Genomic DNA, 26,885 nt, shown 5'->3' with positions numbered 1-26,885 from the left:
ACCTCCCTGACACTATTAATGCTACTCTGTTATGTTGCACAGCTGTCCTCTGAGGGGCTCCTCCCAGCAGCTGACTCAGACAGATGCAGATATCCACAAACGGTAGATGAAGCTTGGGGACTTTTATGGAAGAATAGGAGGAAGGATTGCAGCCCCTAAGGGGATAGGAACTCCACAGGAAGACCAACAGAATCAACTAACCTGGACCCTTGGGGCTCAGACTGAACCACAAACCAAAGAACATACACAGGCTAGACCTAGGCCTCCCCGCACATATGTAGCAGATGTGCAGCTTGGTGTTCATGTGGGTCCTGAACAACTAGAACAAGGGCTGTCCCTAAAGCTGTTGCCTGTATGTAGCATATGCTCTTGTGGCTGGGCTGCCTTGTCTGGCCTCAATGGGAGAGGTTCGGGCACACCGTGGAGGGCCTCCACCCACTCAGAGGAAAAGGACATGGGGGGGGGTTCTGAAGAAGAGTTGTGGGAGGGGGTAACCAGAAAAGGGGGCAGTGAACTGTAAGCAAAGTGAGTAAGTAAAAGAAAAAATTATATAAAAAAAAGTAGTTTGATTTATTTCAGACAACACATAAACTGATAAACCTCAATATACTCACAGACCTCCAAAACAGAAATCGTTTAAAAGGAAACATAAGAGACTTAGAGACTGAATTAGGTGAAAGCCGTTTACGGGAGAGACTGAGGCAAATATGAACATAGGTGACCGCTGGTGGGTGTCTCTTGATGCAACCTCCCTCCCTGTCAGACAACTCCTCTATGCTGCAACCTGCGGCTGGTGGGATGTTTCTGTACTGGCAGGCTTATCCTGATATTCAGAATTAATTCTGAATATGGTAAACAGAAACACAACCAAGGCCATGAGGCTTGGAACAGTCAGGGTCAACCAGGTTCAGTAAAAGGTCCTGTCTCAAAAAAGGATGGAGAAAGACATTATGTTCTCTCTTCTCCTCCCCTGCTCGCTCTTAGGCTCTTGGCTTCTCCCTCTCCTCTCTCTCTCTCTCTCTCTCTCTCTCTCTCTCTCTCTCTCTCACACACACACACACACACACACACACACACACACACACACAGAATAATCTTCATAGAACAGATCCCTGCTTGACTCTAGCCTATCCACAAACCTCCATCAGATTTTATACTTAATTTTGATTCCTCAATTGTGGTTAATTTTCTCCCTAACCTATGAAAAAGCTGCTTCCATTTTTCAAGTTTGAAGTCACAAGGCATCGCAAGAAAGTATTTTACAAACTTTACTGGCTATGGTATACCAATAAAAGCCCTTCGACTGATGGCTTAATTAATGTAAAGTAGCTTAGTGTTTTTGGCTTTTTAAAAACTTCAAGCAGAAACCAGTACTTAGAGAAGTATTAAAAACTCCAAAATTAACAGGTTGTCTCTCTGTTAGTGTAGATATATTTTGTTTTTATGTATCCGTTAAAAAATAATTTTACAGTCTGAACATCAGCTATCTCTTTGCTTCTGTGCTTTTGTCTACCTTAATACAACCCAGATCGAAATAAGAGTGAACATGGATTTAGGGGAAACCCACGTAGTGTAGGCCTTTGAGCCTGTTCTTAGTAGACTATCCTAAAGTTCCCAAACTATATTTACTTAAGGGCACTTGTTCTCCAGGACTCCTCAAGGAGCACGAGTGGCTGGCAGCCGTAGAGAAAGGCCTGCAGCCTGGAGGAGGGAAGCAAGGGAGCGCTGGTGTGTGTGTGGAGGGCACACAGTCGGTACCTGAGCATGCAGGAGCTCCTCACAGCGGTGAGCTTGTTTCTCGATGGCAGACACATACTGCTTCTCGATGGCATCTAGCTGCTGCTTAACTGAGGACTGCAGAAGTGCCTAGGAAAAAAAGAAAAGCAAGCTTGGATCAGACAACCCGGAGCTGACTGCTGGCAGGAGAGCCTTTGACAGCTCTGCCTCTCAAGTAGGGCAATGTGCACTCCAGAACCCACACGCGCGACAGCGGGGCGCACTGACACGGGACATTAAGCGTCTATCTTTAGGTTTTATTGCTGCTAATACACACTTCTTAGGCTTGGGTTCTATACTCCTTCACCTTAAAAAAGTCAAGCCACGCAGAATGATAAAGAGAGTAAATAGTTCTGTTAAACGGCAATTCAGTTCGGCAGAGACCACACAGGATGAGGAGCGAATGAAAGTTGGGGGACTAGGGGAGGGGGGTAAGGGGAGGAAGAAAAGCCAGACATATTTCACTGGCTGACAAAACTCCACATCCTCTGGGCACACTGCAGTACCCATGGGCCAAGCATGATCTTCGAGACCACAAGGCAAGTGGAAGCAGATGGAGGCCCTGGGCGACTTCACTGAAGCCTGCCCCCCAGGATGCTCACGCCCCCGACATGAAAGGGTGGAGGAGGCTGGGTATGTGTATGCCCGCCATAAAGCGGTACTCAGAGGGCTAGCAGGGCTGGTGGGATGGAACTGTATAATGTATACGTGGGAAACCAGGAAAGGACATAAGAAAGTCAAGTCGGCAAGTGGCGGTGCCGGTGGCCCCTTCCTGGACACGTTCGCGTGCCAACTCTTCTTTCCCGTTCTAAGCACTGTGTGAGTCTGACATGTTTCCATAATGTCTTACGTGCTATTTATAGACTCTAACATCCTAAACGTGCATAAGGGCTCTTTAGCACACCCTCTGTTGTTAGACCTATGCTATAATAAACTACTCACAGTCAGAACAGCAACTGAAGGCAGACACATCTTATGGGAAACAGACCTTTGGCATAGTCGCCAGAAAAAAGAAAAGTGAGCCAAATCTCTTAATCTTTGTTTTGAAAATAGACTTATTCAGTTGGAAACAACATGCATCAAAATCCTAAGTAAATAGGCATGCATTTATTATTATTATTTTTTTTTTTTACAAAACTAAAAATACTTTTTAAACCTCTGGATAAGTCTCAGATGCTTGGGGAAAAAAGGTTCTTTTGCAATGGGAGCTGTGAGGCTGCTATCCCAGCCCCATTTCAGGTCTGAGCAGAGCAACATGGGTGAGGGCTAGTGCCCGTGGGAAGGAGAGGACACTGTGAGTGCTGCCGGAAGCTGCCTCAGTCCTGGGTTGACAACCTAAAGCAGCAGAAGGAATGGTGGACAGAGAAACCAACGTTAAGCCTGTGAGCTAGGACTGGATGCTATAAATTTCTAATTTCCCTCTCACAAAATTCATTATTTATTAGATTTAAAAAAATTGTTTTCAGTGTTTTGTTCTGTTCTTTCTTGTTTGAGACAGGATCTCACTATGTATCTAGCCTTGCTTGGCCTGGAACTGTCTGTGTGGACAAGGCTGGCTTTGAACTCACAGAAATCTGCCTGCCTTTGCCTTTCAAGTTCTGGGATTAAAGGTGTGTCACCGTGTTTGGCATAAAAAAAATAATTAAAGGACGATGTAATTTTCTTGAAATGACAGGTCCTAAGAAATATCTTCTTGTTTTGAGAAGGGGTATCAAGTAGCCAAGGCTGCCCTCAAACTCCCTGTGTAGCTAAGGTACTTTCCCTGCCCCCAGCTCCCAAGTCCTGGGAGGTCAGGGGTGTATCCCCATGCCTGGCTAAGCTATCATTCCCTTCCAGAATGTGACAGAACTGTTCAGGAGAAAGAGGTGCTCTCACTTCCCTACTTGCCACGGTCTAAAAACTACCCCAGATTCAAACGGCCAATTCTAACTTCTGGCCAGTTATGTTTTCAGGAAGACAATTAAGAAACGAAGCAGCCTCTTCCCACAGTGGAGCCATCATCCGAACAGCCATCCGCCTTCGCCTACTGAGTCACGCCACCCTCTTCTTTTGAACGTAGCTTCTGAGGGCTAAAGCTGCTCGGGAACAGGAAGGAAAGCCACACAGGACAGGACAGCCTCCCGGCCGTGCATACCGCTATGCACATTACACTTTCTGCCTCACAGAGCACAGTCACTCTGACTGCAGTGTGGGTGTCAGGCTGGCCCGTGAGGTCCAGCACAGCAGCTGGCCTGAGGAGGTCAGAGCGGAACGGAAGTGCATGCACAGAGTGGAGTTGGGACAGTGTAAGCAGGAGGCACAGCGACCCCTTCCAGACTGTCTCAGGTTACTGAACAGAGCGGCTGCTGGTGCCGCGTCCAGGCTGACCAGGAAACCCCCCCATCTTGGGTTTATCTGTTGTGGGCATGGGAAGACACACTCACAGCAGCTAGTTGTGTCTAGTTGTGTGTCTTCCTGTGTTAGCGTGTAAAACAGCAGCTGTCTTCCTAAGGGGAATGCTCACGGACCTTACGTCAGAAAGGCATATTAATATTAGCATTCTGTAACGTCTTTACAGATAACTGCATGGAACGAAGGCTTCGGTCTGGATGTAAGGTGACCAGTCACTTCATCCTTGCTCCTGAGTCAGGCAGAGGCCATCCCGACCCCATATGCTCAACCCCTGAATAGAAGGTACAAGTCCCGTCTCAGGAGTGACCACTATGTCTGAGGAGAACTAATACAGATTTGATTCTGTCATTTAAAATAAAAACTTAATAATAATAAAAAAAGGAAAAAACACGACTAAGTTTCTTAACTCAATTGAGACATCAAAGTTTCCCCGGTTTTCCCTTTTTCTGTTTTTAAAGAAGAGCGCGGCGAGGTCACACAGAGGCTGCTGGAGGAGGCTGTTACCATGCTGGGTGTGTGCGGAAGTGCTGGCATGTAGTGTGTGTGTCAGAGTCTGCCTGTACAGGCTTTTCTATAGACTGAGGACCAGTGCAGCATTAATACACAATTCAAAGGCAGAAATGTTAGCTGATGGGGTGGATCTTAGCGGAAACTCAATACAGTCTAGCCATGTTATAAAGTGCTCTGCAGACTGCAAAGGCCAAAGAAAACCATCAGGACAGAGGGAATGGTTCCTGCTGGCCTTGTCGTTACAGGATTCTAGTAACATAAGAGCCATTACCTCAAACACCACAGAAGTCTCCCAGTGAAAATTTCTTTTGTGCCATGGACAACACATTAAAATTAAGAAGTTTCTAAAATTAAGCACAGTGCAGAGGCTATGCATGTCTGCCTTCCAGATACCTCAACCTCTGGAAAAGCTGCCATGCGGGCTGGCCTCCCTCAGAGCCACAATCTTGCTCCTTGTGACTTGAATCACAACTATGGTTTCAGTTGAAAGAACAAAGAAAGGAAAGCAAGAGCGACTTCTGCCTGAGACAGCCTCCTCCTGCTCCCGAGTCCTCAGTGGATCAAAGGAGGTACAGGGTCACTAAAGCAGGAAGTCTGTGACAGTGGGAAGGTGGCACTGGGGAGTCCCAAGCACAAGCAAGGCCTGGGTCAGTTCAGGAGGGATCTGGCTTTTATTATAGATAACCCTCCTCCATCCCTCACCTGCACTTATCATCATCATGCCTCTGTCTCCCTGTGTTGCCGTGGTAACTGGGAGGAACAGCAGACCCCCTTGGTGCTGATGCGCTCCCTTATAATGGGGACAGCAGGTTTGCCTTCTTATTAATGAAGTTACACTGTGGCACTGCTCTAACATCTTCCTGATAGATTTATGGTTTAGGTTCCTCACTGCATATACAGGAAATGGACGTGGTGTCGGAACCAGGTGGTGTCAGCATTACTTTTAGTATTTGCTAGATTTAAAATCATTACTTTTTACAATTTGGTGGGATCAATAGGTCTCCCAGGAAAGTAGAAAAGGTTCCTCGCATTGAACCTTTACCAGCACTGAGAGCTGAGAGGCTGGCCTCAAGTCAGCTCATCAGAGCAGCACCAAAGACGCCTGCCTTGATGTGAGTGAGGAGCAGAGCTTTGAGGCAACAGCAGACAACAGAAGTCACCGCAGTAAGAAAGGCCTGCGACCTCTGAAACCTGTTGACCTGGACTCTCTGAAGTCAAGAGTAACTCTGCCCAGAAGTGAACCTTCCCCAGGAGTTAGGAGAGGGAACAGCGCTATCAGTAACAAGCACAGAAGAATATCACTGACGAGAAGTGTGAGGTGGTCTGGCAGCCTTGCCACCAACCCAAGCTGGTCTTTACAGACTTCTAAATGGGTGAGGGCCACATGGATAGCCCATAAAAATATGAAGCCAATGGGTTCTGTGACTGAGACTGGGGCGGGGTGGCAGGTTACTCATCCACAGAAATCCCTTCTCACTGACACAGAGAGACTTACAACTCTTCATAAATCAGAGACAAGGAGACAGGAGATTCCTTCCTATAACAAGATAGTCAGACATTTTCCAAGTTATTCATTGTGTTTGCTAGCATGCACCCCCCAAAAAGGTCAAGTAGCTTTAGTAGGGCAAATCCTTTAATAATATATAACTGTATAGAGAATCCTATGTTCTCACACACTGGGTGTGCCCAGAAAGCTGGCCTCGATGAAAGAATTAAAATCCATCTTGGTCTCTCTGATCTCAATAGTCAGTTCCACACTCCTTACAAATAAGACAGTTAAAGGGCTTTTACAGACCATTACATCTTTGGTGTCTGTCCTCAGGGTCTGTTCTACAATAAAGAACAAATTTGACCACTTCTCTCTTATATCTGTCAAACAGGCAAGAAATTTCAAAGATGAATGCATTCTTGTAGATGGTGCCCTTTACAGAGTTGTCTGTATCATGCTCTCGTCTACAGGTGGAGTTGTTCAATTGAGTATAAGAATGGCAAATTCTCGCCATTGTCCTCTCTCCTGGTGACACTCGAGCCAGCTGTCCCACACTACATGGAACCTTACTGACAGATGGACAAGAGTCTACCACAGCATGTCCAGTCTTGGTCCATGCCGATTCCTATGTCCCAGACACTTTCTGAGACCACAGACCTGCACTCCTGGGGACTCAAGGACCGCATGGCTGACACATGACACTAATCAGGACCCCCAGAAATGTGCTTTTGTAGATGCTCCTCCTAAAGTATTAGCTGGGATGGGCACGGTTGGGTCAGCTTGGATTTCCAGCTGTACACTCCATGAGAACATGCCAGGCCTCAACCATGTGATGAATAAGGAGACGGGGAATATTAGCTGTGGATTCACTGTCCTGACCAGTTACTGACAGAAGTCTCAGGATAATACACAGAAGCTGGCCATCTGTCCGAGCTGATCAAATGCTTAACCCTGAACAGCACTGATCACAGAACACTGCTGGTTGTACAGTGAACTCTCAGTGAGAGGAAGGCAGGAGCTGTGCACTCAGGAAACACAGGGCAAGCAAACCTGCTCATTCTCAACTTTACTACAGAGGGAGTTTTTCCCTGGAGATCTGCTATGCAATGAAGGAAGGAGAGGGAGGGGAGGGAGAAGATCTGTGTCTTCACCCAGACGTCTCCCTCCTGTCCCATTACAGGCTGTCATTCACTAACAACCCAAGCAAAGCCCTGACCTATAATAGAACTAGATTTCTTCCAATGTTCCAGTGCTTTTTGGTTTTGGCCTGGCTAAAGAAACCACAAGAATAGCCTGGCATGTAGAGTTCTGGCTCAGTGCTGTAAACGCAGAGGCACAGAAGAGCCATTCTCGAGTACTCAGCCTTCCTCAATCTTCCAGTGAGATTGAGCTTGGTGGGAGGGGCCAGGGAGAACAGGCCAAGGGCTGAGTCCTATCCAGTCACTCAGATCTAGCAGCAGGCCATTGGGCCAAGCTTGACTGGCAACAGCAAACAACTTCAGTGTCCAGGAAAAATCTGATCACATGATAAAACATGGAATTTATGAGCGTCCATGCTCAATCAAATAACTGAAAGCTGTAAATTTATTTCATACCTTTGGGCTAACAGCATGGTGAGATTCAAATAAAAGTATCTAAAAATGTACTTTTCCCATCTTTGGACGAAGACCCAGAGACATCTAATCAATGGAAAATACTCAACAACGAGAAAACAGAGTTGTTTCTCTAGTTGGGAAAGGACTTTATATAATATGAAGTAACTGTACACCCTGGGAAAAGCCTCCTAAACGCAGTAGGCTAGCATGCTCGTCCTTACTAAATGGCACAGTCGTCTCAAGAGTTGCAATAAAGCACAGGCCAGGGAAGGCCCTGGAAAATGGCTGCAGCAGTCATGTGAGCTTCGGGGCTGCCGTATAGCGGACTCTGATTTACTAAAACTCAGTGCAATCCTTACAAACAGAAATTTAAGGCATATTCAAACTTTAAAAAAAAAAAAAAAAAAGTAGCAAAACACCAATGCTCCCACAAAACATGGTTCAGTTACTATAGGAAACTGGGACACCAAGACTGAGTTGAGATTATTGCAAAAAAACTGTATGCAGCAACCTCACACCACTTTACCATTTTAAGTCCTCACACTTCAGTGCCTCTGGCTAGTGTGTGTATAATAGAGGGGCTGGGGAGCATCAGATGCTCTCATCATAAGAATCTGCCCTTGCATTGTTTTCTCATCAAACAGTCCAGTGTTTACAAGTGCATCCATGCTCTCAGTAATGAGGAGACCTCGGCTTCTGGATTATGCAGAGAATTACAGATGGCACGTGGAGGTGCACTCGGAAACAGACTGCAGGAACAAAGTGGCCGTATGTGCTTGTGAGGAAGACACCTCTAAGTGTATAAATACCGTAAGGGAAGGGCAAACTGGCCGGTTGTTTGGCTACTTGTTTGGCTTGTTGGCTAACTGGCTGGCTGTTTACTTGTTCCTTTGTTTGTTTGGTTGACTGACTGACTGGCAGGCTGGTTGGCTGGCTGGTTGGTTCATCATTTGATTGCTTGGTTGATCAGTTGGTTGGCTGCTTGGTTCACTGGCTGGCTGGTTTATACATTTATTCTGATACTGAATTTTAAAAAGTAGTTCAAGTGGGCTATTAATTCACTAGGCAATTCAGTTGGGCCTGGAACTCAACGACTCCTTCCTCGGGCTCCTGAGTGCTCTCACGCCCAGCCAAAAATGAGTTTCTTAAATATATGCTGCTTGGCCAAATGTATGTCAACAGTGACTGGGGAAGGGAAAGGTACCCACTATTGGAAACATGAAAATTCTCTCCTGGTGGTTGGCCAAGCAGGTAACTTTCATGTCACAAAAAAAAAAAAAAAAAAAAAAAAAAAGATACAAAAAATTGTGCAGCTACCCACAAGGTGCCAAAACTCACGACACCTTCATAGTTATGACTTTTTAGACACCACCTGTGGAGAACAAAATCAAGCTCTACTCAGTATTTTAACTCATGAAGCAGGAAATACTCAGGGAAATACAGCTCTGCTTAGTGTAATCTGTAAAAGGCCTAAACTTTTTAATTAAAAAGTAAATATTAAATTTATTTGAATGGGATAAAAACCACTGAGAACCCACTGTCCCCTGAATCTTTTCATTTAAACAATAGCAAAATAATGTACTTTAATTTCAAAATTAATCAAGGTGAGAGAGACAAAAAAAATCTATAAATACCACTACAGAATAAAATTCTAAGTCCATATTTAAGAACAGAAAAAGAAAAACCTTTTATTAATGACTGATCTTTAAGTAGACACTATGTTACTTTTAAGTTAAAAAACAAACAAAAATAAGACAGTGGGAAAGGGTGGAGCGGCCACTGAAAGAGAATATCCTCTATACAGTAGCAAAACAAAAATCTTAAGCAAAAAAATGTGTTCAGATCTTGCTTGTTGTCAAGCTGGAATTTTTAATGAACCGAGCTCCAAGTGAGATAAAATAAAAGCAACATGTTTCTCTTAAGTTTCCTGAGAACTCCCCCTCTCTATTAGAGCAAGCTAGAAGCTGGATTTCAACACACTGAGTCAACTAAGTACTTCCCTTGGAAAAATTTTACCCAAAGTTATTTAGGGCGAAAAGAAAAACCATTTTTGAAGTGGGGTTGGTAGTGAAAATTACTTTACCTCAAGTGTTGATGGGCCCTGAACTAGCTGGACTGAGGCATGAGGAGAAACTGCAGAGAGCAATGGCAAGCCAATGCCTCTGTGTGGGAGGGCGCTCTCTCTTTAGAGAAGTCCCATCTGTCAGTAAATGTGGCACACTCTTCCATGCAGGACTTTCCTCGGTGTTCCCACTGTACTGACCCCCTCCACAAAGACGTCTCTGACTGCGATCACTTATCCCACTCCAGAAACACAAGGCTGATGTTTGTTATAAACCATTTTGACGTAAGTCAAACTCTGCTCACTTAGCTACAATTAAAACTCAGCATTTTCTCATTTGTCCCCTAAACTCTCAAAAACGAAGGGAAGACCTCCCTATCCTTCCTTCCTTCCTCTGAGATTATGTCTTCTTTTCTTATATGGGATTTCAGTGAGAAGTCACACATTTATATGCACGCGTGTGCGTGTGAGTGGATGGGTCCACACAACTTAATCAGCAATGGGGTAAAAACATCAGAGGCGGCAACAGCGAGATGCAGCGGAACACATTGACAGGCGAGGAAATGGAGCAGAAGGAATATGGCTCACAAAGCCTTTCAGGACGTACAGTAACGTCCAGAACTTTAAATGAAGACAGGCCCCTGTTGCACCTACCGTCTAGAGTCCCGGGAAGACATCTACAAACAACAAAGGCATTTATCATGTCCTGTAAGATCTGAGAACCAGAATTCAGTGTTCTCATCCCCACGCAATTGCTCAGATTACCTTAAAACAAAAACCACAGTGGTGATGTGGCTCCTTATGTACCAGAGGGCTCTGTGCTTCTTAACCGGTGACCCTGAGGAGATGATTGGGCCAGACAACAGGATTCCAAGATCATCAAACAAGCAAGGAAGGGAAAGCTTTTCTGTTGACTGTGCTCAGCAATCTCAGGCACCAGAGTCTAGGGAAGGCCTTTCAGAAACTACATTTACTTCACTGTACTAAATCCCTCACATGGCCAGCAGAAAGCTGGTTCCAGTGGCAAGGGCGCAGGGGACCTGGTATGCTGACCAAGTCAGCTACCGCCCAGGCCCAGATCCAGGGATTTGAGATGGCCCACCCAGGTATCTCCCTCTATGAGCTGCTGGAGATCCTGAATGGGGCCTCTAAATCTTAAAGTTATTAAACACGGCCTTGGCTTGTCCATGTTCTTAGGCTCCCAAGAGCTAAGTTCCTCTCATCTCATCAACCCAGTAACAATGCTGAGTAGGTCAGAACTTTTGCTTCTTAGAGAAAAGTTCACATCATGACAAGGCTTACTGGTAACATCATTTGGACATTTTAAAAACGGACATCTCACCCGAGCAGCAGCATGCTACACAGGGACATCCTGCCCACCTCCAAAAAAAACCAGTCAACAAGCATAGAACAAAGAAAATAGAGAAAAGTTCACATCCTGACAAGGCTTACTGGTAACATCATTTGGACATTTTAAAAATGGACATCTCACCCGAGCAGCAGCATGCTACCAGGGACACCCCTGTCACCCCCCCCCCCAAACACACAAAATAACCAGTCAACAAGCATAGAACAAAGACTGAGCTAACCCAGAATTCATATCACATCCCTGAAAACACTTTGTGGATCTTTGTGGAAAGGGGGTTGCGAAAATTTTAAGAGCCAGAAGGAGTGAATGACACCAAGGAAACTGTTACGTACTCAGGGCAGTGCAGAAGTGATGTAAACTCTGTCAGCATGCACGACACCCGCTTACGTGCTGGCTAGAGGTGGACATGTGATCCCACTGCTGAGACGCAGTTAGCATTGGATGAACGCGGGGAGACAAAGTGTGAGTTTACTCTAACTGTGGAAGGGTGGGCTGACTCCAGGCCAGATCAGCTGGCAACACCAGCCAGAATCAGTGGGGAAAGAAGGGCTAACGGTAACCTTAAAGTCAAGTGGGAAGAAGCAAGGGAGCACTAAGGGAGACTGGGAGACTGTCTCGGAGGGGCGGAGCACACTGCTGTAAGAGTCACAAGGATCTCTAACATTTCAGTCTGACCCTGAAGAAGCAAAAGTGTGGCAGATGACACAGCCTGGCTGCACTTGTGCTTCTAGAGCTCCTAAGTCACCAGTGTGTGAGAGCTGCTTCTCCTCAGTGGACTCAACTCCCTAGAGAGTCAATGAGGAGAGGCACATGCAACAAGCCACACAGTAGCAGATCCTGGGAATGAGTCTAGGCTGTCTGAATAGAAACCCATTATCTAGATATGACAAATTCAATATATCTCTGTAGGACATTTGATTAATTCCCAGTTCTTTTCAGTAAATTACGATGGAGCACACTGGAACTTTTAAATCCTCTTTGAATATTCAACCATGGCCACAGCAGACACAGTGAGTAGCTCTTGGCCAGGCTCCTTCAAACATGCCATTTGCAAAGAATTTTACAGAAATGCATGTGATTTAAATCTCACTTACTACCAGTGTCAAGACTAATATCAACATGTTTGTTGAGAAAAGGATACTGTGGGGCTGGAGCGATGGCTCAGGGGTTAAGAGCACTGGTTGCTCTTGCAGAGGACCTTGGTTCAATTCCCAGCTTCCATGTGACTGCTCACAAAAATCTGTAACTCCAACTTTAGGAGATTTATGACTGACTTTTAGTAAATTCCATACCAATTTTACTATTATCACTGCTACGACATTACTATAAACTGTTACTACTTAAATATATATATATAAATCCTTTTAGCTAATTTTAAAAAAATAGATTAGTTTTTTTAAATTTATTTAGTATCTTAAATTTTTCCTTTAAAAAGGTAGACAGCACATCACAGGTGAAGATAAACATGGTAATTAATTATGTAATATTTTACATTAGACTTCATTCTGCTGATAGTCTCAGATATTTTCAGTCGCAAATACAATAGTATAACTTTGTAACTAATCACCACTTCCTCCACTCAGTTGATTACTCACTAAAATAAAGTGTGCGGTTTGGACCTTAACTATCCCACAAAGGCTTGTATGTTAAAATCTTGATCACATGACTGGACCTTATGAAAAATGGCAGATTATGGTGACTCTAACCTCTTCGTATTAGTGGGAGCAGTAGCCACTTGGAGGCAGGACCCAGTGGGAAGAAGCAGGTCCCTGGGGCGTGTCCTTTCCCTCAGCTGCTGGCTGCTGTGGGGTGGACATCTCTGCACACACACTCGACATCTGATTGACAATTCAGCTTTATCTCGGGTCCAAAAGAAGAGGGCAATAGACCAAACCCTGGGCTGCAATCCACCTTCCTCCCAGAGGGTGTGCTGAGCCGCTCACTGTCTGTGGCAGTGAAGAGGGCTGACAGGTACACAAAGACACATGCAAGGCCCGGGACCCATGCATGGTTCCATGTGCCCAAGAGTCAAGCTTGCCCTCTCTCTGGGATCTGCATGGTTAGCAAAGCCTCCTGAGCCTACCTTGTACTCGTCCACTATAATGCTCAGCGCCTCGTGCCCGGCCTTCCGCATGTCTTCCAACTCTTGTTTATGCTTCTCCTGGAAGGGGAGAGAGAAATTCAATCTACACTTTCTTCTTTAGGCTTGTTCCAAAATAGCAGTAAACTGATATATTTATACCTGATATATATAAACTGATCAGATATATATATATATATATATATATAAAATCTGTGTGTATGTGTGTGTATACATATATATATATATGTATATATGTGTGTATATATATATTGATTATATATAAAAAACTTTTTATACCCTGGTGGCATCAAGAAGAAATGAGTCTGTTGGCTTAAGATTTTTTGTTTGTTTTGGGGTTTTTGTTTGTTTGTTTGTTTTTAGAAAAGATCCCATCTAAAGTATGGTCAACCGTAAAGGCAAGGAGGCATTTGTTAGGCAGATCTCTGTGAGTTTGAAGCCAGCCAGGGCTACATGGCAAATGGTGCGCAAATAGGGACTGAATAATGAGACTCTGTGTCTCAAAAGTAAAGAATAAGTGTAAGTATTTGAGTGTTATTTCTCAATAATCAGGTTTGTTTTCTGCATAAAGCTCAATAGTACACGGACTGTATGTCTTCCATTATTTCTTTTCAAGAGGATAAGACATTGTGATCGCGCTTAGCAACCCTCAAGTACCCACTTTTTTTTAGTTCATTTATGGTTAAAAATATCCCAATACAAGTGCTGGGCATCTGGATGGTGTCAGAACCACAACACAGGCATCCTGTTGCACTCAGCACTTCAGCCACCCTGTGTTTTGGAGGCAGATGTGGTAGAGAGTCAAAGAAATACTTACATACATATGTATGTCAGTGAACACATATGTAAATGAGGAGCTGCTCAATCAGCAGCAGCATTCACACGAACTACTGGGGGTGATTCACTCTTCAACACCCAAGCTGTAAACTAATTTTCAGTCCACACTCCTATACTTTGCGACTGTCTGGCCTACAAAAACTCGTATGAATCGCTTCTAATAAATAAAACCAGGCAGAGCAAGGGCATCCTTAGCCACACAGATGGTGCAGAGCCATCCTCTGATGGACAGGATGGTAAGGGATAAGAAAACAAAGAAACTGTGTGGGCCAGTCGCACATGACATTCTACCTAAGATATGGTAACAGATCTTGCCTTCCAAATTCTTTTGCAAGACTCGGTCTAGAAATCGACTGAAACTGACTTTATTGATGTCATCTGATTGAAGCAACTTTCCAACTGCAGGCTTTACCGGCACTGTCTCAGAGGCCACAGGTCATAACGACTGGACTGATCGGCCCAGCTGGAGAAGGCAGCACTTGTAGCTTCACACAACCCGAAAGGGAGTGCAGCAAGAGCGCAAAACAAAGACAGCAGGGTAGACAGAAGAGCCCAGGGCTCTGGGGAGGCTGGCCGACTGTGCTGTGGGGCTACACAGGCTGGTGCACTCTAAACCAGAGCATGGGACATCCATGCTGTCACACGCGTGCCACCTGTCCAGGCAGAGAGATGCCACACTATCTATAGCTTCTCATTAGCTGTGACACGAGACAGCTCATTCAGGGTCTTTGTTCCTCACACAGGGCCTCCCTCTGCAGCCTAGGCTGAGCTAGAACTCACTATGTCGTCTACTAGGCTGGTTTCAAGCTCCTGGCAATCCTACCTCTGCCTGGCAGGTGCTGGGATTCAGGCTTCAGCCACCGTACCCAGCTTCCTTCGACAAGTCTGGCTGAGCCCTAAGGGCTCCACACTCCTTGCAGAGAACGTAGGCAAGGGCTAGAAGACGCCAGGCACGTTCGGGTTTTTATACACTTCGTGTCAAGTTAAGCATGTGGTAGAATACCTAGGAATCTTCCCATGTGTCTCAAAATCTCATCGTTTTCCCGACAAATATTAAATGGAGAGAAATAACAGATATAAGAATCAGGTTAAAAGCATCTGTCAGAGAAGCAAAGCACCCTTGGCAAACCTGTCACAGCGCTTAAGTATCTCCCAGGATTCGTCTGACCAAACGGCCTTGACTACTAATGGCTGCCTCCACATACTGAATATATTTTATCAGCTTAGAGAAGCCTTGCTGAGTTCTGCCCACCAAAAGGAAGAGAATAAAGCAAATTCCTCCAAAACTCTTCCTAACAAATCAAAGATAATGTTGTACAGCTGAACAAATCTGCTCACAGCAGCACAGAAGTGGCTCATTTCCTACATGCTAGTTTACACAGGATTTCACTTAGACATGACAACCTCAAAACCATGTCTAAACCACAACCAAAAGGAATTAGTACTTTAACAAATGAGGGATGCAGGTAAAATATCCCCCTCTACGGAGTTCACCCAAGAGACAGTTGGATGAGGCCTCTGTCTCCTTCCTGAAGTATGGAGGCTGCTATGCTCACCTGCAGGCTCTGAGGTGTTAACAGCTCCACGCTATGAGGAGCCCAATGAGGAGCTCACGAGGAACCCAATGAGGAGCCCATGAGGAACCCAATGAGGAGCCCAGTGAGGAACCCATGAGGAGCCCATGAGGAGCTCAATGAGGAACCAATGAGGAGCTCAATGAGGAGCTCAATGAGGAACCCAATGAGGAGCCCATGAGGAGCTCAATGAGGAACCAATGAGGAGCTCAATGAGGAGCCCAGTGAGGAACCCATGAGGAGCCCATGAGGAGCCCAGTGAGGAACCCATGAGGAGCCCAATGAGGAGCCCAGTGAGGAACCCATGAGGAGCCCAATGAGGAGCCCAGTGAGGAAACCCATGAGGAGCCCAATGAGGAGCCCAGTGAGGAGCCCAATGAGGAGCCCATGAGGAGCTCAATGAGGAGCCCAGTGAGGAACCCATGAGGAGCCCAATGAGGAGCCCAGTGAGGAACCCAATGAGGAGCCCAATGAGCCACCCTATGAGGAGCCCAATGAGGAGCCCATGAGGAGCTCAATGAGGAGCTCAATGAGGAGCCCATGAGGAGCTCAATGAGGAGCCCATGAGGAGCTCAATGAGGAGCTCAATGAGGAACCCATGAGGAGCTCAATGAGGAACCCGATGAGGAGCTCAATGAGGAACCCGATAAGGAACCCATGAGGAGCTCAATAAGGAGCCCATGAGAAGCTCAATGAGGAGCCTACTGAGGAGCTCAATGAGGAGCCTACTGAGGAGGAGCTCAGTGAGGAGGAGCTCAGTGAGAAGCTCAATGAGGAACCCATGAGAACCCAGGCCTCCTGTGAAGGCCCTGGGCATCAAGTTAGCACCATTTCTGATGCTAAAGTCTTCAAAGGCAAATCTTGGGAAGAAATGTTTAGAGCTAATTTAAGACAGAGGGGGGAAATGTAGATGGAAACAGGAAAAAGAAAATACAGTAGGGAAATAATGGAAGAAATGAAGGGGGTAAGGGAGGGAGAAGAGGAGGTGAACAAGAAGGGGAAGGAGGTGAACAGTCACCACCACCCACAGAATGCTGCACCTTGTGCTGGACAGTGACCTCCAGACCTTCCTACCAGACATCAGAGGGTAGTGTTTAGCCAACTAACAGTGGAACAATGATTGAGGAGTGGCTCAATGATAAAGTGTCTGTTGTAGAAGCCTGAGACTGGAGTTAAAGCCCCAGTGCCCATTACAACCTGGTTGTACTAGAATGTTCTCACAATCCCAAAGCTGGGGCTTCCTGGACAATCGGTCTCAAAAATCAAAATGAAGTGTGATTTAGGAAGACATCAGACATCAAGCTCTGCCATGTACATGCATATACACACATAAGCACATATACATGCATGTATAAATATACAGAGGGGCACACACACGCACACGCACACACACACACAAACACACACACACACACACACACACACACACACACACACATATATATATTTTGCACACATACACAAAGAAAAACAGCTCTGCACATAATACACCTAAAACACCATTCTAATCATCAAAGGTGCAAACTTCTCTCTAAATGTTGTAATGTCCATGGCTTCTCCAGGGCTGAGGACATTCAGAAAGCCTGCTGTGGTTTAAACCCAGCAACAGGAGCGTCTCATGACAGATTCTCCAATACTTAACACAGTGTTCACTGTGAAGGAGCTGATCAAGAAACATTACTTAATGCCTTGGTTTCTGCCCACAATGTCATCACCTGACTTCATGGTACTCTGAAATCCCATCACTGCTGTCTGTAGGGAGTTGAAGTGATATGGCTCAAGTCACCACTCCTGTATGTTCCACTGTACCTGGAAACTGGTAAGATGTGACCACCTTGACTGTAGTATGGACTCCAAATCCAACTGCTGGAATCCTTTGCTAGGAAAGGGAGGAGCATGAGGCAAACACCAGACCAAAGGAAGTGAATATTAGTGGAGGGCAGCCACACTGTGGCTGGGCCCAATCTACAGAGCACCGCCTCATGAAGGGCTTTTAGCAAGACCTGAATGTACAGCATGGGTGGGGGCTAGGAGAACTGTGAGAGGCCAGAGAAAGAACCTGGTCCTCTCTGAAGAGCTGTGTTGGAATACAAACATTTCCATAAAGCAACAATAAGAGTTCTGGAGGAGCAAAGACGATGGTGGGAAAAGCCGCATTTTAAGGAAGAGGGCTCCTACAATCCTTCCTCTCTTTCTTCCCCAGGATTCACTGAGTCCCACCTAATGTTTGGCTGTGTGTTTCTGCATCTGTTTCCATCAGTTGCTGGATGGAATCTCTCTGATAGTGAGAGCATTATTATCTGTTTATAATTAGAGCACTGTCATTAGGAGTGACTTCAGTTACCTTTTTTGTTTTGTTTCGCCGGGCATGTTTGGTTCTATCCTAGGTCTCTAAGCCATCTGGCCTCTGGTTTCTGGTCCTCCAGGCAGTGTTAGGGGTGGGCTCCCTCTCATGACCTAAGTCTCAAACTGGACCAGTCATTGGTTAGTCACTCCCACAATTTCTGTGCCACCTTTTTCCTAGCACATCTTGTAGGTAGGACAAATTGTACACTGAAGGTTTCCTGGCTGAGTTCCACTGGAGTCTTGTCTGATTACAGGAGATGGCCAGTTCAGGCTCAGTATCCTCACTGCTAGGAGTCTCAGCAGGGTCACCCTAATAGCTTCCTGGGAGTTTCCACTGCACTATGCTTCTAGCTTGCCCCTGAATTGCATCCCTCCTTTCTAGTTGTCTTTCCCAGTACTCTCTCCCTCTTATCCTCCCCCACCTGATCCCTCCCTCCTTTTTAGTCCTTAGCCCTCCCCAGACCACTGGCAATATCTATTCTACCTCCTATTCCCAGGGAGACTCACGAACCCCCCGCCCCACCCAGTTAAGCCCTCCTGTTACTACTTAGTCTCTCTGGGTCTGTGGATTGAAAGGGTCAAAGACATAACAAGAAAATCACAGAATCAACTAACGGGTTCACAGGGGCTCACAGATGCTCACTGAGACAGAACTGACCATCAGTGAGCCTGCATGGGTCTAGACTAGGCTCTGCTGCATATATGTCATAGCCATGTAGCTTGGTGTTTTTATGGGACTCCTAACAGAGGGAACAGGGGTGGGGGTGGGGTGTTCTGACTCTTTTGCCTGCTTTGAGAACCAACTCTTCCTGCTGGGTTGCTTCATCCAGGTTAAATATGAGGAGAGGCCTTATTGCAACTTGATATGCCATGCTGATATCTCTCGGAGGGCTTTGCTTTTCTGAAGGGAAGAGAGGAGTCAAGGGGGAGGATAAAATGTGATCAGGATGTAACATATGAGAGAATAAAGTAATTAAAAACTAACTTAACAACAGCAAACTGCTGGTGTACCAGTGAATGCTAACAGTGGTTCTGGGAAGCTCAGAGAGAAGTGAGGGAAAGGTGACTTCTGCCATGGAGTGACAGGCATAATATCATAGACTACCAAGCAGAAACCAGAATTTAAAAGTGTGTGTGTGTGTGTGTATACACATACACACAATATACATTATGTGTGTATTTATATAATGTATATTTATGAAGATATGTCTGAGCAAAGGCTTGTTAGCACAGCCTGCTTTCTCCTTGCTGTTTTTAGTAAAATGCAAGAGAAAGCTGGAGGCAAGTCACTGCACACCACACAACACGAGGAAGTGATGGGTACGGTCAATAGCACAAAGGGAGCCCTGCACACTCACTTGGCTTCCAGCACAAAAGCAGCCAAACCAAGCACGCTCTTGTGCACAGTGTTCCTGAGTATAGGGAGCAAGGAGAACTAAGGCAGGAGGAGGAGAAACACAAGTTCAAAGCCAGCTTGGGGAGGGCCAAAGATTCTGGGTTCAGTCCCGAGCACGAAGAGCAATCAACTGACCAATCAATAAAGGAAAGTGGAGAAAGAATCTGCCAATGCTGTTTTCTTAAACTGTGACTGCAGTTCGGTGATCACATTGTTTGGATCTTACAGGTAGAACTGAATCCCTAAGTCATCACAGCTGTGGTTCTGGTTCAGTAACAACGTCTAATGCACACAGAGCCAGGGCAAGGTACATGTGACTCCCTCTCAGGTCGGTAAGATGCTCTTCCTGCTGCTGGGTACATTAGGGATGGGCGTCTGGGAGCTCATGCACTTAGGGAAAGGAGGAACATTCGATGTGTGTGTACATACTTACAAATGCATGGTGTACTTAGATAGAAATAAGACTATGGGAGGATCGCAGAAGCAGGTCTCACAGAGCACACAGCCGGTGCCATGGGAAGAAAACGCCATGGTACAGAGCTGTCTGAACTGCACGAGTGTGGCTTCAGTGACAAGGATGAGGACTATGTTAGAAACCACATTCGATTCTCCAAAGATAAAAAGGTGGCGCCAAGGCCGGGGATACAGGAAGGAAGGACAACTTAAGGGAGGGGGCCCCAATCCCAGCTTCACTGGCCTCAAGGAAGAGGCAAAAATGAGCAAGAGTGGGACATTAAGGAGAAGAGTGAGAAACTCGTGGGCTGAATTAAGAGCTCAAGTGCACACCTAAGAGAGCACTGTTGCGAAGGGAGCATGTCCAGACACAGACCACACAGTCGTGTGAAGGATCTGACCATGCAGCCATGCACAGACACAGACCACACAGTCGTGGACAGGACCTGACCATGCAGCCATGCACAGACACAGACCACACAGCCATGTGCAGGACCTGACCATGCAGCCATGCACAGACACAGACCACACAGCCATGTGCAGGACCTGACCATGCAGCCATGCAGACACAGACCACACAGCCATGTGCAGGACCTGACCATGCAGCCATGCAGACACAGACCACACAGTCGTGGACAGGACCTGACCATGTAGCCATGCACAGACACAGACCACACAGCCATGTGCAGGACCTGAGCATGCAGCCATGCAGACAGACCACACAGCCATGTGCAGGACCTGACCACACAGCCCTGTCCAGACACAGACCACACAGCCATGTGCAGGACCTGACCATGCAGCCATGTGCAGACACAGAACATACAGCCTTGCACAGGGCCTGACAAGCTCACACTAGTTTTCCTGATCATTTCCCTTTTGCTTTTGATGAGAAATGGAAATTCACAAATCACTTCGTTAACCTGTCACAGAGGGAGGATCACAAATTCTAGTAGAGTTTGACACTGAGTATCAGTAAACTCATTACATATGTAAATAATTTATGCTTTCAAACGAGGGAAGAAAAGAGCCATCAAAATGGGGAGAGAGTCTGTATAACTAAGAAAATATCTTCTCCTCCATTGGTGGTGGCCAGAGATGGTATTCCTACTAAGAAGTATTTACTGAAGTTCAATCATGATCCAAGGAAACAAGAAACAAGAGGGTTAAGCACATCTGCTGACACACACACACACACACACACACACACACACACACACACACTCCTATTTAAAATAGTTAATAAGTTAAAATAGTTAATAAGTGGCTTTTGAATCCCAAACTACGTATTTTTGTGTAATATTTACAACCTGTTAAACTTACTTTTATGTGGATATTACCTTTTTGGGTGTAGCAAATGTTTCACTACATTATAGCCCCTAAAATTTCAAATTTTATTTTTTTTCTTTTTAGAATATATCTATCGATTCCAAATAAAATAACTACTTTAGATATAAATTTAGATATAATAATATCTATTATATCAAATATAAAACTACTTTAGATATAATAACTATTTTAGATATAAAATTAGGATACCAGAAGAAGCTATTCGTGGCATAAAATATATGTCCTAATATCTCGCAAGCACAAACCTTTAACATAAGTGTCAGCTCTCAGAAAACTCATGTCAATTTTTCTCAAGTCAACACTAGAGAAACACAGGAGGTACTGCACTATAGCAGAAGAGTCTACAGGACTGAAAATACCTGGTGCATCACAAAGGTGAGGTAACGATTCCATGGCTGAGAGTGGTGGCGGAGTGGTTTTATGGGGCAATGCACTGACTCCATGCACCTGCGCTGTTTGTGAATCTGTGAACAAACGAGTGGATGATCTCCTCACACAGTTATGGCACCAGGAAGATCATGAAACTAAGAAGGCCAAATTCCATCAGACTCAAGCCTTCCCTTCCCAAGCTCTGTGCTCAACCCCTGTCTGCTCAGACTCTCTATTACCACCCATAGCCTAGCGACTTCAACGTCCTGTGTGCCCTTAGTTTTCCTCACTGCACTATCAGCAGCTGAGAAACTACACATCTGTCTGTCCCCCGTTGTCACTCCTAAATGTGGGTGTGTAGTTCCATGTTGGTCTCCTGCCTCAGGGCTCGAGCAAAGCCTAGTAAATATCCAAGAAGTGCTCATCATAAAACAATGTCTTCAAATTAATATCCATAACATAAAATTGATAATTTCATTTTTAAGGAGCTCAGTCAAAGTCCAATGTATGCTTATCAACTGAAATTTAGGAGGAGCATGGGGAATCCCCCTTTAATCTCGGCACTCAGGACACAGAGGCAGGTGGATCTCTGAATTCCAGGTCAGTCTGGTCTACAAAGTAAGTTCCAGGTCAGCTGGGGCTGCCCAGTGGGAGCTGGTCTCAAAACCAATATTGCTGTCCAACGCAGAGTCTGGTGAGACAGCGAAATCTGTAAAATGCCTGCCGTGCAAGCACAAGGACTTGAGTGTGGAGCCCCAGCACCCACACGGACACTGGGCATGGCAGTGTACGCGTGCACTGTGACTCAGTGCTGAGAGCTGGAGTTCACGGGCAGCCAGACAAACAGATGAGCTCCAGGTCCAGGAAGGGACCTTGCTATAGAAAGTAAAGCAGAGGGTGACAGGAGATCAATCTATTAATGTGTGTCCTAGATACATACATGCACACACAGACAGAAAGAAACACATATGCAGGTATGCACGCATGCACACACAAACACACACACACACACACGAACACACAGGCACATACATACATATGCAGGTATGTACACACACACATGAACACATACACAGTCACATACACACATATGCAAGCAGCATACACACACACACACACACACACACACACACACACACACACACACCCTCAAAATAATTCACAGCTAATGACACTGCTTTAAAGTATACTTTCAATGAGCTCACAGTGAGAGGTGAGAGGAGGAGACAGGGACAGTCCTCTGGTCCAGTCTTTCAGGAAACCTACTTAATCCTAATGTCTATACCTCTACCATAAATAAAATGTGTTTTTTTTTAAGTTTTTAGGTTTATTTCTTTTCGGGGTATACTTTTCCTGCACATATGCATGTGTACCATGTATGTGCCAGGTGCCCCTAAAGGTCACATGAGAACCAGGGTCAGGTCTCTGTGGATCTGGAGTTATGACTCTTTGTGAACCACCATGTGGGTGCTGGGAACTAAAAATCTAAGTTCTCTGTAAGAAGAGGTGCTCTAAACAACTGTCATCTTTCCAAGGCCCAAACTGTCCCTTTGTGCATAAACGGATGCAGACAGGCTTGTGGTATAGCTCGGTGGCATACCACCTGCACAGCATGCATGACAAGTCCTGGTTCTGACACTCTCCCACACGTGCAGAAGAAAGCAGAAATGCAGGGACATGAATTTAAAACAGAAAATGAAAACAATGCAGATGTGCAAGCATACAGAAAAACGGCAGGGCTCACTCCCACGAGAGAACAGTGTGAAGTGATGTTTGCTTGCTGGGATGGATGAACAACAGATAGGAATGCATGGAGCAGACCGCAGTCAAAACAACTGTAAGGACAGCAGGCTGAGTGCAGAGCTGGCGTGTGGGGAGACATAAGGCAATGCTGACTCTTGGCATTAAAGACCAACTCTGAGGGCCAACGATTTCTACAGACATCAGGCCACAAGCTGAAGCAAGAGCACAAGTCACCAGTACACCGAGGACAACTGGCCTGGAACAGCTTCAGTGGTGAGCTGGAAAACTATGTCATGCACATGGGTTAAGGGCACCACCAACAAAACCTAGCCTTGCTTACAGAAAAGGAGACCTTTGTAAGTAGACTAAGAGATAGGAAAACAGCTTCAGTAAGCAGAAACCACACAGACTGCAACCTCGTGTGCACATAAGAAGTCACAGGCTGCAGTGTAAGGGAGGGGGCTTTTCCCACAATGTACTATGATAAGGCTCACTCTCATCTTTCTTTGTAACCCATGGGATCTTTGAGACTCCTGCAGTCAGCAGGGGGCCTGTCAACAAGGCCCCACAGAGCAAGACCAGCAGCTTCCCTTTCCTACTTCCACATATCTGATTATTCTCCCACCTTCCATCTTCAGGAATGAAGCCGCTGTGCACCCCCAAAGCACCAATTAAGTCATCTGGACAAAACTCAAGCTTCAGGAAATGTCAGCCTGAGCCACCCTGCCAAATGCTGACCTGAATCAAAATGCTCAAGGTGAACTGTTAAACCTTTCTAAGTCCCCTTTAGAAATAATGAAACCGCAGTTACAGAAGTCACCATGCCTGTGACCACTTGGGACGACTGTCTATAAAGGTGTCTTGCAGGGAGGGAGCTGAGGCTCCACACCGTGAGCTCCTGCCAATCACTCCTCACCCTCAGGTCAAGGTTCAGCAAGCTGGGCTACAGGAATTCTGTTCTGAAATTAGGGACTACTGACTGGGAGTGGTCTGTCTATTTCCCTCACTTATTACTAAGAAATTAGATAAGAGTCTATTCCTGTTTCCCTAGAATAAAGGGAGAGAGAAGCACAAGGGGAGCCACAGTCTTTGCCCTTGTAATCGACCCTCAAAGTAACACATTTATTCTCTAGCAAAAAGCCAGTCATCATTAATAAGACAAGAAAGACATCTGATAGACACCTCTGCAGCACGCAGATGGATACATGCTGGGTTTTCTTCACCTGGCTCCCTTGCAGGAAGCACCCTGTGGCCATGACAACAAGAGCAGGTGCACATGGAGCTGCAGGCCCCAGCACAGGCTATGGTGGCTTATCCTCCTCCAAACTAAGGCAGGCAGATGGGAAGAGGAGCTGCTTGCCCCAAACTGAAGAATGTAATAAAATATAAAATGGCCTTTACATTAAGTACTAACCAAAAAGGTAGCACGGTGGCACTCTGTCTGTCTACACAGGTGATGGCAGTGAGGTGGTGAAGCCCACTTTAACTGCTGCCACAGTAAACCCTGCAGTACAGAAGTTCTGCAAGAGACACAGCCATGCCTGCAGCTCCTGGTTAGCAGTGACAATGGTTCACAGGGAAGCCCTACTTCTTGCCTTTTTCTGTCCATCGGCCTACGGCCCTGGAAGCTATTACAGGGTGCTACTGGACTAGATTCCCTATGTCATTAGGCAAATCAAAAGACCAGAAACCCCAAAAAACATTTCTTAGGTTTAAAAAAAATCCTAAGAACTAAATGGAAGTGTCATAAACAAGCAAAAACACAGAACAGTGTTCTCCAGAATGTATGTGTAGAAAGAATGCCTACGGACAGTTCTTCAGACTGCTCAGCACAGGGAGCTGCATGGCTTCTATAGAGCCCAAAAGCTGGGGAAGGGAAGAGGGAGAGGAATGCAGCATGGCTAGCTGGCTGGCTGGCTGGCTGGCTGGTTTGCTTATTTATTTATTTATTTGTTTGTTTGTTTGTTTGTTTCTCAAAAGCTGTCCCCACTCCCTGTCCTTCCCGGAATCCCTCCCCCGCCCCCATCTCCCTTCCCCTTCTCCTAGGAGAAAAGTCTGACTCTTAAGGCAAGTGAATTCTCTGTCAAAAAAGATCTATCTATAATTCCAAGAAAATAGTGGCTGTCATTGGATGCCTGAAAATAACTGATTTAAATAAACCCATTTTCCCTTTAAAACCACTACTTCAAGCTGTAAGGCCATCAAACTAGATATGAAAAATATATCACACTTTCAATGCAAAAAAGCAGCCATTCCAATCAAAGACTTGCCTGACATCAAGAGCGCCACATGGACCTTGGCAAAGGACTCTCTCAAGCTCCACCCCCACCCTCTGCCCTTCCCAGCACCCCAGCAGTCACTGAGGTCCAGAACCCATTAGCACTGATGCTTGCCTTTAAAAACCACACCTGGGGATGAGGAAGGGGTGTATCAAGTTCAAGGCCATGTGGTACCAGGTCAGTTCCAACTACAAAATAAAATCAGGTCTCAAAAATACAAGTTATACATGTGGAAACAAACCACAGTAAACAATTGGGTTTATGCCTTATTGCAAGTCTTAGCAAAGTTGGAAATCAAACTCAGGGTCTGAACGTTCATGCGTTAGGTAAATGATGTACTACTGGGCTAGTCCTCCCCAGGTCTTCGATATGGTTTTAAAATGGTAATAATTAACAAAAATAAAAAAATATGTAAATATTAAGACTGGTTTTGCATAGAAAAGGCCACGCGGTAAAGTGTCTAACATACAAAAGCAGTCTGATATATCTGCAATAGATCTTCTGACCAGAACTTGATGAAAGCCAGTCAATGACTGCATAAACTGAGGTAAGTAAAGGGTACTCCAGAAAACCCTCAGGACTCAGACCTTAAAGCCACAATACAGGACAGATGGTAAAGTGTTAAGAAATGAGATAAGAAGCACAGCACAAGGCCCTTGGAGAGAGTCTCCACCAGCAGGAAATGGCAAAAGTGAGGAGCAAAGCACCCTCAGATCCCTTAGCCCTCCCAGGCCTCCAGAATCCTGAGGTGGATGCCTGCTCAGGAAATTAATTTGCAATTGCAAATCAACACCCCAGAGGCTTCTATAATCACTTAGCCCCACAAACAAATTGAGAGAAACATGGGGGAAGGTTGGAGAGATGGCTCAGCAGTTAACAGCATTTACTACAGTCACAGAGGACCCACATCAGGTGGTTCACAACTTCTTGTAACTCCAGGTCCAGTTCTATCCTCCGTGGGCACATGAGCACAAACCCACATAGAGAAAACAAAGCCAATCTCTAGCAATAATAAATGTGGCCTAACACATACGTTCTCCATTTAAGACAAAGTGACATTCTTGCTTATTTATACGTTCTTGCTTCTTTATAACTGTCATTATAGGGATTTTAATCCAGCAATATGGCTACTCTGGCTGGAATACAGGCATGCCCCTAGTGCACTCCTTTAGACCCTCAGGCTGGAATACAGTCAGACACGCTCTTAGTACAAACCTTCAACCCCAAACAATGAAGGTAAAGTTTGTT

General features: G+C 45.5%; 1 protein-coding gene across 1 annotated transcript in view; it reads right to left on the bottom strand.

The window, feature by feature from the left end:
* The window catches only part of Ccdc91 (coiled-coil domain containing 91), a 170,911-nt gene that overhangs the window by 55,489 nt on the left and 88,537 nt on the right, over window positions 1–26,885 (bottom strand). The window contains exons 7-8 of the mRNA XM_032905426.1: window positions 13,276–13,353; window positions 1,759–1,866 (exon numbers count right to left, since the gene is read on the bottom strand). Coding sequence (XP_032761317.1) covers window positions 1,759–1,866; window positions 13,276–13,353 — 186 coding nt within the window. The remainder of the gene's footprint in view (window positions 1–1,758; window positions 1,867–13,275; window positions 13,354–26,885) is intronic.

Source organism: Rattus rattus, chromosome 6, assembly GCF_011064425.1.
Source record: "Rattus rattus isolate New Zealand chromosome 6, Rrattus_CSIRO_v1, whole genome shotgun sequence".
Classification (NCBI taxonomy): domain Eukaryota; kingdom Metazoa; phylum Chordata; class Mammalia; order Rodentia; family Muridae; genus Rattus; species Rattus rattus.
Note: the sequence above shows the minus strand (reverse complement) of the source record. Positions and strands in the feature narration are given on the sequence as shown.